This window comes from Hypomesus nipponensis, chromosome 12 (assembly GCF_054491055.1).
Source record: "Hypomesus nipponensis isolate SF chromosome 12, ASM5449105v1, whole genome shotgun sequence".
In the NCBI taxonomy this organism is placed as follows: domain Eukaryota; kingdom Metazoa; phylum Chordata; class Actinopteri; order Osmeriformes; family Osmeridae; genus Hypomesus; species Hypomesus nipponensis.
This window is the reverse complement of record NC_140372.1, coordinates 4,693,748-4,707,500: the sequence shown is the minus strand read 5'-3', so window position 1 is coordinate 4,707,500 and position 13,753 is coordinate 4,693,748. Positions and strand designations below refer to the sequence as shown.

Genomic DNA, 13,753 nt, shown 5'->3' with positions numbered 1-13,753 from the left:
GTGGCTTCTGAAATCTTAGACTTCATCTGTGTTAAAAGCACGCCTCATAGGCTAGCCTTAAAATGTCACCACGTTTCAGAAAGGATTATTTCTTTAACAAGCTTTCATGTTAAATGTAGGCTGTGCTCGCGTGCAGCTGTGTCCCAGCGGTCTGGGATCAGTAGCGCGCGGCTCGTCATCACCACAGGCTGCGCGTGGTGGTAATGATGACGAGCAAATGCGTTCAATACAGGGGTCAAAAAGAGCACAGCCTAAGGCCATCGTACCGCTAAAGACACGCGCCGAGCAAGACGTGTGACATTTATATCGGCAGTAAGACAGAAATTGTACAAAAGAGCACCTTGCGTGACGCTCACACGCCGCTGGGTTAAGCGAGTATGTCCGACATGGGTTTGACAGAAGACAGACAAAACTGGTCTCCGTTGAATTATCACAAAAAGCAATTGGCTATTTTAGTCTCAAAGAAACACAAATACTAAGTATCCTCAAGATTGAATACTGTGTGCTAGATTTATATATATTTTTTCATTATCATTTTTTTTTTTTTTATGTTCTTCTTTACTTTAAATGTTAGCTCTGACCGAACGTCAGTGTCAAGTCCAGTGAATGTCATCGGTTGTTAAGCGTGACCAGGCCTCTTTCAAATCCGTTCCCTCAAAATGGTGTGAGTTGTTTGTTTGTAATTGAAGTTCAGGCAACCTCACGCTTTCATATTCATGGTTACGGAATCCAGAGTCGTCTACAGGCCCTATCCTTCATCCGTGTGCTTCGCTGGTTTCGCACTGAATGCAGCGAGAGGTCAGGCCCGCCAGATCAAATATTTTTCTTCCTAAATGACGGATTTATTAGACAAATACGTTGTTCGTCTGACTCTGAACCCCCTGTGATTGAAATTTGCCGCTGTGTCAACAAACGTCGACACTCGCTTCGGAGCCGGTCGGTGGAGCGGCTGGTTTTGCGGATTACCGAGCAAATACACGCTGGAAATGAATACGGATCTGGGGTATTATATGTCCCTGTGTACCCTACGTTTGACACCCCGTCCTAAGGCCATTCCATATGGTCATTGTTATAACCAACAGAGCTTATGATGGTGTTGCACACACACACATAGGCTATATATATCATAAATATTTTTAGTCAACACGATTAGGCTGATAATAACAATGATCCGAACAAAAAAATAAAGATTATGAATTGCTTATTTTACATTGTTGTGAATTCTGAAGCACTATACAATTTGGCAAATCAATGTAACTTAAGCTAATTCTCATTTCTGGAATTTAGGTGACTGAAAATAATAGAAAGAAAACCATCATGTTCATCAACAATGTACTGAAGAAAAAAAAAACATTTTTCAGATAGAAAGGTTATCATATAGGCCCATATATTTGTGCTATATATCAAGGCCCATGCAACTTCATTTGAAAATGTCTCTGTTTATGATGATGCTTGTGTATTTTCCATTTCAATACCAATACATATAATTAACATGATATAATCCATCTTAACTTGGGTGCATAACAGCTGCGATTAGGTTAGCTCACTCCCCCTCGCTCACAGCTATTGTAAAAAGTCATACGCTCGTAAATCTAAGCGCGCGCGTTTCCATGGCGCGTGGTGGAATCATTATTTTGCGCCGTGGTGTCAGAGGCCTCCTCATCTCATGTGTCAGGAATCCAATTTCACTTTATTTACATCCACGGGCTAGATTAATTACTCTTCCAACCAGTAGCCCGGAGGAATTAAGATATGAGATCTATGGTAACTCACGAGACACATTATGCAACTTTGTAGACCTATTTGGGGAAGACTGCTTTGGAAGATTTAGTCAGGCTGCGAAGAACGAAAAGGAAGGACGTGGTTACGCATTCCCTAGTGCCAACTTTCAATAGACCTATAATTTACACAGAATTAATGATATGATACTTCCGCCTGATTATTATATTTTAAGATACGTGTTAACGTCTAACAAAAACAACTTTTTCGAGAAGTTAAAACTCAAAATCTGGACAAAAGCATTAAAAGTTTTGACTGAATGCACTTCAATAGATATTACAGTGGTTTTCTCCCCCGAGACAGAAGACCTTGACCACAGTGCCTATTGGTTCTAGTTCGTAAAATAAATAAAGTGGGACAACCCGAACAGAAGTAGTTGTTTTCGCCATGATATCAGCATTTTTTGTGGATGTTGGCCTGCATATTTATTTTTGGACTAGGCTAAACAGGAAAAAATGTAGATCAAGATGAATGCATCTATCCTGTAAACAGGTAGGCCCATTGGTAAGCTTAAAACGAATGGTTGAAAAATCTGAAAAATGATCAAGGCTTTTTTTTTTTTGGGGGGGGGGGACGGACATTATTGCCGTTTACTGTACGCTATTTGTTAGCTTAAATATGATGACATATTACTAAGATTTCTCGATGAAAAATCCTGATTAATAGATCCATGTCGTAAACCAGCTGACATATGGCACGCGAGGCAGCTGGGGACGGTACCTGAGGCATCCCCTACGGCCATTAACATATTAGAAGCTTTTGTGCAGTCAGACAGTCGGACTTCATCTCGAGCCCCTGCGCAGAAAGACAGCACCCTAGAGCTGTTTGATATAGGCTTTCAATAATGCATCACTCCTCAGTCTGCAAGGGAGCTGTTCGTGGTGCTGAAATATTGCGGCTCTGGTGCCTGGTGCGGCGCTTGAAGTGCTTTTTTTCTGTGAGATTGGCTTATGGGAGCAATAGTCTAATAGGATATAAGTAAGGACAAAAAAATCATAAAATGAAACTAATTTCTACAAGAAAAACGTAGTATTTTTGACATTCTCTTACTTTGACAAATGCAAAAAAACCTTCACTTGCCATTCGATAAAACTAAGCAAAGCTCAATGGGTTTCTATTTCACAGGCTGATTTAGATGGTATACTACACATTTAACTTCAAGTCCAGATTACTTCAAGACATTCCCTGAAATCTTATAAACGAGATTTAATGTGAATTAAAATATAGTCTGCACGATTTTCCCGATTAAATTGGTGTGAAAAAGAAGTAATGTTCTAGACCCCAGACTCACATTATAGTCGAGTAGCTTCGAGAGTAGCTTTGAGTTTAGCTTACCACTTTGACAGAACCCAATAGCGGTCTAATGCAGCAACACATCTCAAGTACTCTCAGGCTTCAAGGTTATATAGGCTAGTTATATGCTCTGCCGACAAGTTTTTGCAATTATTTTCTCCTTAAATAAAAAAGCGAACATCGTCTCATCCATTTCCATGAAAATTACAGAGCTTGGTGAGGAGAAATGCAACTCCAAATGGTTCAGACTTGTCCCAGCCTATTCTTCCTGTCACTTAAAAAGACATTCTTACTCACGTTACAATGTTCCTTTCTCCGTTGCCAAAAGCCAAACAAAAGCAATAAACGAGCCTCTTTCTCTGCTCTGCAGCCGTGGCTTCTTTCATCTGGCGTTTCCATGAAACCCCAATAGCTGTCTGAAAATATTGCATTTTATATCAGCAAAGCGCGATTAATATTGCATCGCCTGCATTTAAAATTTCCTTTTCTAAACGCAGGGAAAAATGAAGCCCTCCAAACATATCCTCCAATTTCGAGGGATAGAAATATTCGAAGAGGATAAGGTCATTGGTCAGTGTGAATAAACAAACCGTCAAGTTTAAATGTTTTTGTTCTCTTTTTTGATGTCAGAGGAGCTGCACTAATGTTCTTTTTGAGTTATTCTGACACGGCTTGGAGACGCCATGGGTCTCAGACTTCATTAAATGTTTATTGTCACTTCACTAGGGCAAAAAAGCTCTATGGTACACTGTAAGTGGAGATCTCCAGTGCAATTGCAGCTTTACAAACGCAATGCTAAAAGGTTAGGCCTGCTGTCTGTAAGAGAGATAAATAGAAGGTCAACAGAAAGCGCGCAAATTCAAGACTACTGTGCAATGATGAGACTATTTTTAGTGAGAGAAAGCACATATTTCAGAAAAACAGAATGTTACGGAATGAGTTATGACTCATTTGCATATTTACAAGATGGGGTTACAAGACTTACATTTGTACAGAGGGCCCCTCGCCACATTTGATGTCTAATGATAATTACTCACGTTTTTAATTAGTGTCTTGTTGTATTCGTCTTATTAATTTTCCAAATCTCAGTTCATGAATTATGTAAGGTGTCCAATTGTGTGTGGTTATTGTAATTTAACTTGAGTCTTGATGTAGAACGACCGATATACTTGCTACACAGTAGCCTATTATTAACATTATTAGTATAATACATACGTGTATTATTGTCGAGAATAATCATCATAACAATAATAATAACGACAATTTTCCTATAATTATCATTATGTTGAAGACTAATTCCTTTTCAGTCCAATCAATCGATCCCTGTTAATTGGCGTCGTGCAATGCCTGAAGTTCGAAGCATATCCGCACCAACAGACATGAAGAAGATGTAAGATATATTCAACAAACCTTCATATTGGAAAGCACGGTAGTTGATTTATTTTGATAAACTAGAACGGGGCAACTGTAGGTTAACACTTAGAACCACATTTTGCCTTATTGGTTATAATGTTTTACTATTTCGTGTATGTCTGTTCTTTTGACAGTTTGGATTATTGACTTCCTGTTCCACTCTTCAGGTGTCAGGATGGGTCAAACGTGTTTTTTTTCCCCGGCAATAAAATGAAACATGTTTTTAACTCATTTACCGGCATGTAGGAACGAGAACAATGGCGTTTGTTGCACTAATCATGTTTGAAGTAGCCTAGCATATTTATAAAGCACTGTAAATAATAAGTCAAGTGCATATGTTATGTCCGCAAACAGGCCTATTGTACTTTCATAATAAATTACCGTCTATATTGGCTTGTGTGTGTGCTTGAGCGAGACGAGTTTGGAGGAAACGTGTAATGTAGTTTATCACGAGGCCAAAATAGGCCTCCCATTCCACTCCGTGCAGGTCTTGTTGATCGCGTGGAGTTAACGGATAAAATAAAAACAAGGATACTTTTTCTTTCGTTCTTTCATTTATTTAGAAGATTTCTGGGACCCGCCTCCCTGTTGATTTGGCTTACAGGATGAATAATACCTATGACGAAAGAAACAAGACAACAGAGGTGTAGGGGGACGGTAGTGACAGGAGGACGGATACGGGACGTTCTCGTGATGCACATGTGGCCGCAGTTTGTAAACATACTTGTGCACAAAGTAAAGTTTTACTTACACAAATTTCATAACAATCAACACGACAAACAACGTGGTGTCTTAATGTGAAAACAGGCATTTAACAGTGACTTACACCACCCACAAAGGTCTATACCAGTAGATACTCTATGTAGGGTTTTTTTTCTCTTCCAATGCATAGAATGTTTGCACTGCAAACCAAAGTAAACAAACGAAAATCGGTTGTATTTTCATTGATATTGTCATTCTTTTTCGTTAGAATGTAGCCAAAGTATACCTCTGTACCATGCGAGTTAAAAGTTTGAACGTTGAGGTTTTAGATGTGAAAGCCAAATGGTAGCAAAATACTTTATTTTCAAAACTCGGGAGTTGATATCTATCTTCTGAGAAAGTGGTGTTTGTAGGCCTTATATACAAAATCATTTATATATAACCAATTAAATATATGCTTAAATTGTAGTGCAAATTTGAAAAACAACGTGACAAAGTAGCCCATACTTCGCGTTGAGGGGCGAAAGGACTATCTAATAGACCTATGGGTTAGGCTTAGCCTACTTCTCATGCAGGTCTAAACAATCATTTGTTATAAGTTAGCAAATTATTTGACAGTTTAGAGTATGCCTTTATATGTAATCACAAATGAACAGGTGAATCAATGAATAAATAGATAGGTTACATAAATAATTAAATTTAAGGATATAAATAAACCAAACCAAAATACTTCAACAATCCATGAGGTAATTCGTAAATGGCTATATATTTCAAATCAATATCAGAAAATAACTCGCTAGAATAAAGCAAATTACCTCTTTCACAATGTTTTTTAAAAGGCAATGTCGACATACTTTTTCCTCGGAAAAGATTCAGCAGAGTTTGTCTGGTTTATCAGTTATTTGCATACTTCACATTCACCAACAACGTGAAAATAAATCAGATATGAAGCCTCATAAAATTGGGTATCTAATTATGGTCTTTGTCAACCAACGTGTAAAAACATTGGTGACAAAAGAAGACCGAAAATTATGTCTATGATTCTTGGTCCCCAAAATGCAGTCTCTCAAAACTTGGCCCATCAGTGGGCAGCGGAGAATTTCAAACGCTTCTGTTTTTGTCTTTGGTTGCAAAACCATACTCGAACCACGTTCTTTTTAAGGTCCAACTTTTCTGCAATAGCGGCTATCTTCTCAGAGGACGGGCGAGGTTGTACGGCGAAGTAAGCCTCCAAAGACCTCTTTTCGGGTGCCGCTATTGAGGTCCTCTTGCGTTTCTTTTCTCCTCCATTGAAAATGTCAGGTTTGTTCATTTTCTCCCTCTGAGCCCCCTCGGCCTCCTCCAGCCACGCTTGAAGAATGGGCTTGAGCGCTATCATGTTGTTGTGAGACAGAGTCAACGATTCGAATCGACAAATGGTACTTTGGCTTAGCGAGCCCACGCCGGGTATTTTAAGATTAGCCAGTGCACCACCAACATCCGCCTGGGTCACCCCAAGCTTGATCCTTCTCTGCTTGAAACGCTCTGCAAACGCTTCTAGTTCCCTGGGGTCTGTGTCCGAGTCATTGATAGAAGGGAGTCCGTTATTTGTGAGTCCTGGTCCGCCCTGTCCACCCCCGTGGTGCCCAGGTAAAAGACCGTGGTGGGTTAGAGGTGAATTCATGTTCATAGCAGCCTGGTGGGAGAGGTGGCTCAGGCCGTGCATGTGTGAATGAGGGTGGGCAGAGGTGGAGATCAGCCCGCCGCCGCCACCTCCACCACCCCCGTCGTGACCACCGGACATCAAGGCCAACGACGGGGAGCTGATGTGATCCATTAGGTCGGGAGGCTCCAAGTTTTGGTGGTGGTGATGGTGGTGGTGGTGATGGTGATGGGCCAGTGGCACGGTGGAATTCGACGAGCATGGCACTGTGTTCATCGTGTGGTAAGTCGCGTCCGGCTTGAACGGGTGCGTCTTGCCCTGGGACACTGCCATATCCACCGCCGCCAGAGCTTCAGCACGGGCCAACAGGGTCTCATCCAGGCTGGCGAATATGTTGCTCTGCAGCTGCAATGTGGAATAGGGAGGGAGAGACAGACATGAGAGGATAAAGAAAATAAGGGAAACGAAGAAAAGAGAGAAAGAGAAAAAAAGATGAATAAATGGATCTGTCAGTTGGGGACCCATGACAACACGTAACACAGAAAGAATATTCTTTTAGAAGCTCCAAGTCATAAAAATTAATACAGAAATGGTGAAGTCTGAGCTTGGTGTGAGCATCCTTTCAAAAAAGATCACAGGCGTTTGGGTGATTGCCGTGGAATACATGAAAAAAACATTAAGCTCGCAGCGGCGTGGCAGAATGTGCCTTGGAGCGCTCCTTATTATTGTGCTCGCGCCATACACAGTACTACATGCAACCGGAGCATGGCAAAGGGACGCTAAAGAGAAGTTTCATTTACCTGTGGAGTTTGCAGACAGGCTCTCCTTATGGCTTCCGAACTGGAATGCAGAGTGGTGTACTTGTGCTCGGGTAAACTCGGATGCATGGCGAAGTGAGGCTGTTTGCTGTTCATGGACATCATCTTTGCGAGCTTCTCCAATTACTTAAAGTGCACAAGAATGGGGTAAAATAGGCTTGAACGAGATGGAAAAATAAGTCATAGACAGTGATCCTTGCTTGTCCAGCGATGAGGCAATAGTTCGCTGTTCTGAGTGCAGCCTTGAGCCCGAAGATCACACAGAGATGCCTGCAGTCTCTGAGACGCACTTATCTGTCTACTGTTTCCTACTGCTGTGGATGAGAGGGGCTCTTACACCTGAGCGCCTCAGATCTCGTCAAGCGAGCTCGGCTTCTCTCGCGAGACATAATAGTGCACTGCACAACGCTGTCAAATAGTCTAGCCGCTCCGAGCGTATGCATGCAGTAACTCATGGAGATTCACGCGTACACGGCTTCCAGAGGGCATGCTCCGCACTACACCAGACACTGTCCGGGCAATGGTTGGGTACTTGTCTGCTTAAAGAATAGTGGATGTTGGTCAAACATACAAGCCGTTATGGTTATTTGCTGATATCCAATAGAGAATTATTATGTTTTACTGTTATGGACTTGAAGTATCTGGGACCTTCAAAATTGATTAAATTAACAGTCATTGATCATTTATTTATTTTACACTCTTCTGCCACAATCTCTGGATAAATACAAATGCAGATTTTTTAATTGTATTTTGACCTGTCTGATACGCTAACTGATATTGACGCATGAAATAGACTAAATGTGATTCGACATTGCAACTTCTTTAATAGGCTACATCAATAAATTTTGAATGTGTATTTTTGGCATCGTTTCTTGAGCATGCAGGGTTATCATCATAGAGCATGTTGGGTGCATCCGTACAAACCGTCTTTTGGCACACTGTCCTGTATTAGCGCCTCCGTTTTTCATCTTAACCCTTGGAAGTAATGAAGCCCCCACCTTCAACCATTAAGAGTCCATCACCGCCAGATGGACACTAAACAAATTGATTTAATATCTAGCGTAACCTTGTACACAGTCTTTACACAATTAATTAATCCCAATGAATTTACATTTCATTTATTCAGACGGGCAACGGTTAGCCAATTAAATTTTCATGCAGTGATTAGAGGTATGTGAAATATACATGATATCATTACATTTGCATAATAAATAGCAACCTCATGCAACACAGGATTGCCTTGAATGTGTGAGGTCTGAATTCTCATTTTCAGATTTATTGTAATCTTTCCATTGTGTAAGTACATCATCCTTGACCATATAACAAGTGCAGAATGACTCAAATAGGCCTAGATTATTAATCTTATAGCTCAAATGAAATTAACTCACAAAACATGGTTTCTTGGCCTGCCAGTTTTAATGTCCTCAACATATAATCTCATCACAAACGTAATGCTGTAATCCACACTACATCCCCAGTACAAAAGTGAACAAAATGCAATTTAAACCTTCCTTGCATGATACCTGTGACAGAGAAAGCATTACAGTTTCATATATTTGCCATTAGGTAGTTGTTAACATCACATTACATATCATGAGGGGAGCAACGTGGACAAGCAGATTCAGTAGTATTATACGGTCCTATATTCAGATACAAGAGAATGTAATGGGACCAAAATACTAAACTGCCCGTCTGGATTGGCAAAGCTCAACCTTCCTCAGACGGGAGAAGAACGCAATGATACCACATTGCGTTCTCATAAGACTGCACAGACAAAGGTTTAACTGTACTGCGAGTCAAAAAGATTCACCCCAACCCACTTCGATGTGGACTTGAAAGAGTCGATCCATCACATGTACTTGGACAGTTTGGAAGGGCTGGTGAGGCTGAAGGGGCTGTGGGTGCGCTTGGTGGGGTGACCATTACTGACCACATGCCTGTCTCTTGTTGTGTTCCCAGGTCTCCCATGGCAACCAGAGGAAGAGGAGGAGGCGGGAGAGGGACTGTCATGGAGTTGAGTGTCTGAGGAGGTGGGCGAGACAGCGAAGCGCCCCTCCTTGTTCTCCGTCGACGGGGGATCAAACAACAGGTCGAAGGACAGTTCGTCCGTTTGGGAGGGCTGGCTTGTGTCCGCTGTGAGGCCCAGTCCTGGACCGTCATCCCCAGCCCCGGGTGAATCTCCAGCCCCCGTTAGGATGGAGGCGGCTGGGGCCACGTACGGGGATGAGGTGGGCTTCACATCCCTGCTGGTCACACTACCATTCTCCCCAGGCCGGTCCTTCGGCGAGCTCGGACGCCTCTCCGCCACCGTGTCACGGCCCAAGGCCGGCGGCTCGTCGTCATTTGCGCTCGGCTCCGGTACGAGGGTGGCGTTGAAGTCAGACGAGTCCGCGGACCTCAGGGACACCAGGGACACGAGGGAGCCACGGCTACTGGTGCTCTCGCCCTCCAGCATCATGGAGTCCAGCTCGGAGATCTTATCCAGGTACGCGGCGTCCATGGACGCCTCGCTGGAGGTCTCGACCGGGTCAGACTGGTCCTGGGACGAGCCGGAGGACCCTCTGGCGTCTGTCTCACCTCGCTGAGGGCTGCGGTGCTCCTGCTCTGGTTCGCTGGCCCCAGTCAGGTGGGTGGAGTTGGACCTCTGCCAGGCGGCCCAGGGCGCAGGTTTAGACCCAGAAGACCCTGCCTCAAGGGAGCAGGCAGGAGACAGGCTGCTACGGTGCAGCTTACTGAAGCTGGAACGCTTGTTCTCCCCAGAGCAGTCTTCAAAACTCAGCCTCCTTAAGTACGAGGGAGGCTTGCTTCCCGACTTCTCCTCTCGGACATGCGGGCTCTTCAGGCTCAGGGAGCGGAACGCCGAGGCAGGAGTGGAGGGCAGGAAGGGGTCAGAGGTCGGGCTTTTGGTGTCCTTGCCGCCCAGCCTGCTCAGCATTCCTCCAAACACGCTCTGGTCAGGGACGGCCAGGCCCGACGTCGTGGTCAGGAGCAAGCTGCCTCTGCTGCCACCTGGGATGGTCTGAGAGACTCCTTCCAGGTTGGTGCAGATGGAAGTCGTCTCCATGTCACTCAAACTCCTTCTCATGGCTGAGATTCTCTGTTTACCCACGGAGGCCCCCACCCCAACCTCCCCATTCTCCTGGCTCTCCACCTGGGTCTCGGGACCGGGAGCGGGGGCCTCTCTCTGGTCCGAGGGTCCCCTGTTCATGGTGCCGGCCGCCTGGGCCTCCAGGTCTTCGATGTACTGGTCACTGCGCTCCAGCGCCCTTCTCAGGTGGTCCAAGTCGCGCTCGTGTTGGTGGATCTTCGCCTCCAGCGCTGCTACCGTGTAGCGGCCAAACCTGAGAAACAAGATTCACAACTGGCTCTATACATATGTCCGCTGATCAAAGCAGTCAAGAGAGATGGGTAAAACATTAGACCCAGGGGCCAACAGTCTTCATCACACATACAGCTAAAATAAAGGAAGCAACATACTTCTGAGGAGATCTGCTCGCCACCTCGGATTTCAGCCGCATGTTCTCCTGAACTAGGTCGATATTCTGGGACCGTAAAGTCTTGTTTGCCTGGAAAAGGTACATGATTTTTTTTAAAATATGTTCTAGCTTCCAAAAAATGATGCACTGAGATACAAGTTCTGTTAGAGGTCAATAGCCAGGGCCATAGAAACAGTTCAGAGTATCATTATGTCAAGACAGTGAAGTATTTCTAAAGCAAAATGTGTCTGACGGTCCATTTGTTAGTTATCAAGTGTGGTGATTGTGTGGCACTGTATGTTAGCACAATCTTTTTTTGTGGTCTTGAAATATCCCCAAAAGATGCAACTTCCCAGGTTAAATAAATACTTTAACACAAATCAAACGTCATCATGCCTCTTTGAGTCTCTCCATTTCCTGTTTGACTTCACAGTAGCGGTCCGTGGCTGCTCGCAGCTTATTGGCCCACTCCTCCAGAACGCAGAGGTCTATGTTCCTGTCCTGTTTCTGGGACAACGCTATGGGGCTAGGCTCCAGCACGGTCCTCAACTGGGACTCCAAGCTCTGGTTTTGGGATGTCAGGTCTTCGTTTTCTTTGAGGAGTCCTTCGATTTCATCCTGAAAGTAAGACGATAAAAAAGATGCTTCAGTCATCAGTGTGTGTTGACTAGGGAACGGCGATTACAGTTTCTTTTCACACAAATGAATCCGTCAATATTTTTTTTTTCTTCCTTTTCTTTTTTAAATCAAATGTAAATATTTGTCGAGTTCAACTTTTTATCCATTTAACAGATTATGTTATCCAATTCAATAAACATTAAGTACAGCAATATGAATGTTGATGAAATCTAACAATACAATCAATTATCCATATGATTATAATATTACGAATATGTTTTAGCAGACACTGTTACCCTAAGGAACTACCAAGGGGGCATTTGAGCTTGCAACCTCTTGATCTGCAGTCAATTACTCTGACCACTTAGCTATATACCTTATCATTGACTTACACCATTGCAGATGAAATCAAAGAATACCAACCTCATACTCTTTCAACAGTAGCTCAGCCCGGGTCTTCCTGAGTTTTCTCCTGGTCGAGTGGGTCTCACAAGGCTCGCTGTCGTTGGTGCCCCCTGCAACAACGGACAATCCCCAAACCAGTCACAGCACCCAGCAGCGCACTGTGAATACCTATGTCCCTCCTGCTTGACGGTGTTAGTCGTTTAAATGCCTTGCGTTTAGCTAGCTTTGACTGTATTCATAAGCAACACGACCTTCACACGTTTAATATACGGTGGATGGATAAAAGGCACTGTATAGAAAACTTAACGTCGATTGTTTTATTATTTACTTTTTACAATGGCAAAGTCTTACTTATAGACAAGACTGTAGCGAGTCAGTTAAGATTCTCTGTTGGATTGTACCTAGCTAGCGTCTGATGGCAGCTCACCTATGATCTCTCGACAGGGGTTGTCTTGTGTAATGGGGACCCTGCATGCAGGACACTGGCTGGCTGTCTTCAGCCACATTTCGATGCATGTTGAACAAAACACGTGGTGGTTGGCACATACAACAGGCTGGCGGACCTGCAGAACACAAAGAGACCGAGTTGTCGTTGTTATTCTGTGACGTTTGCCATGACAGCTCCAGAAAAGGTTTGGCTAGTTGATTTAGCTAGCTAGCTAACTAGTCAGTCTAACTTAACTACTAACAAGCTAACTACTGTAGTCACTCGGTTTGTATTGTTTTGCTAGCAAGGTAGTTGATGCTTAACCTACGTAAACTAGCTAGCTAAACAAAACTTAAGAAAAGCAATGATTGGCTGGCAAAAAAAAATTGCTTTCTAAACGAGCTACGAAATTTCAAAGTCTAACTAGCTCAACAAATTGAGGAACTCAAGGAAGACATGCCTGCCTGTCTGTCTGTAGGGTGGCGGGAAGATAGACTAACATTTTGAGAAAGGTTTTGAATACAGTGACTCTAGTTCTAGCTATCCAAGCACTTGCTGTTACCTTTCCAAGGCAGACATGGCACGATATCGGCAGAGTCATCGAAAGAGTCACGTTGGGGAAGTTTTGTTGTGCCATTGTGTTATTCTCGAGTTCCAGGAGCTAGGCTATCCATCCACGGAACAAGATGTTAGCAAGCTAGCCGGCTAGCTAACTCAACTGCTGCTGTATGTGCGAGGCGTCCTTGACTACAAACAGCCTTCTTTTTTGACCAACACCGCCTTCAAAACAACTACGGAAAGCCCAGTGGGTACGAAGCCCAGTGGGGCTCAACCAGTCATCAAAATGTTATTTGAGGGTTTTATCAATTTTGCCCAAAATAAAACCTGATATAATGTTTCATCTTTATCAACAAGCTCTTAGACAATTAGAATCATTTGGTAAAACATTTGCGACATTTAAAAACAACGTAAGACAAATATATTGATCTAAATTAGTACAATCACTCATTCATGATAAATTGCTACCACCCCAATTTTATCAAATAATGTCTGTACCACAAAGGTTTGCTCACTTAAACCATTACTCATATCTAGACCAATAGGCTCCCTCTTTCCCCTCTCTTTTAAGAAAGACAGGACTAGACAGCTCTTAAAGAACTAATTTGATTAGCATTGAATG

At 43.3% G+C, this 13,753-nt stretch overlaps 2 protein-coding genes across 2 annotated transcripts; both read right to left on the bottom strand.

Moving 5' to 3' along the window:
* Positions 1–5,297: 5,297 nt before the first annotated feature.
* On the bottom strand, positions 5,298–7,752 carry pou4f1 (POU class 4 homeobox 1). Its single transcript, XM_084668038.1, has 2 exons — positions 7,630–7,752; positions 5,298–7,234 (listed from the first exon to the last, which is right to left on the bottom strand). The coding sequence occupies exons 1-2, from the start codon at positions 7,750–7,752 to the stop codon at positions 6,269–6,271; spliced, it is 1,089 nt and encodes a 362-aa protein (XP_084524164.1). The 3' UTR covers positions 5,298–6,268.
* Positions 7,753–9,041: 1,289 nt separating this feature from the next.
* obi1 (ORC ubiquitin ligase 1) lies at positions 9,042–13,753 on the bottom strand. Its single transcript, XM_084668708.1, has 6 exons — positions 13,136–13,753; positions 12,574–12,709; positions 12,165–12,256; positions 11,520–11,741; positions 11,125–11,213; positions 9,042–10,988 (listed from the first exon to the last, which is right to left on the bottom strand). The coding sequence occupies exons 1-6, from the start codon at positions 13,208–13,210 to the stop codon at positions 9,497–9,499; spliced, it is 2,106 nt and encodes a 701-aa protein (XP_084524834.1). The 5' UTR covers positions 13,211–13,753; the 3' UTR covers positions 9,042–9,496.

What these genes read in the sequence shown, in the direction of transcription:
- obi1 (XM_084668708.1), bottom strand. Translation starts at nt 13,210, where the DNA reads ATGGCACAACAAAACTTCCCCAACGTGACTCTTTCGATGACTCTGCCG. An exon ending in TACTGTTGAAAGAGTATGAG is followed by an intron (nt 11,742 to 12,164) that starts GTTGGTATTCTT and finishes TCTTACTTTCAG; the next exon opens with GATGAAATCGAAGGACTCCT. An exon ending in GCGAGCAGATCTCCTCAGAA is followed by an intron (nt 10,989 to 11,124) that starts GTATGTTGCTTC and finishes CTTGTTTCTCAG; the next exon opens with GTTTGGCCGCTACACGGTAG.
- pou4f1 (XM_084668038.1), bottom strand. Translation starts at nt 7,752, where the DNA reads ATGATGTCCATGAACAGCAAACAGCCTCACTTCGCCATGCATCCGAGT. An exon ending in CCTGTCTGCAAACTCCACAG is followed by an intron (nt 7,235 to 7,629) that starts GTAAATGAAACT and finishes TCCACATTGCAG; the next exon opens with CTGCAGAGCAACATATTCGC.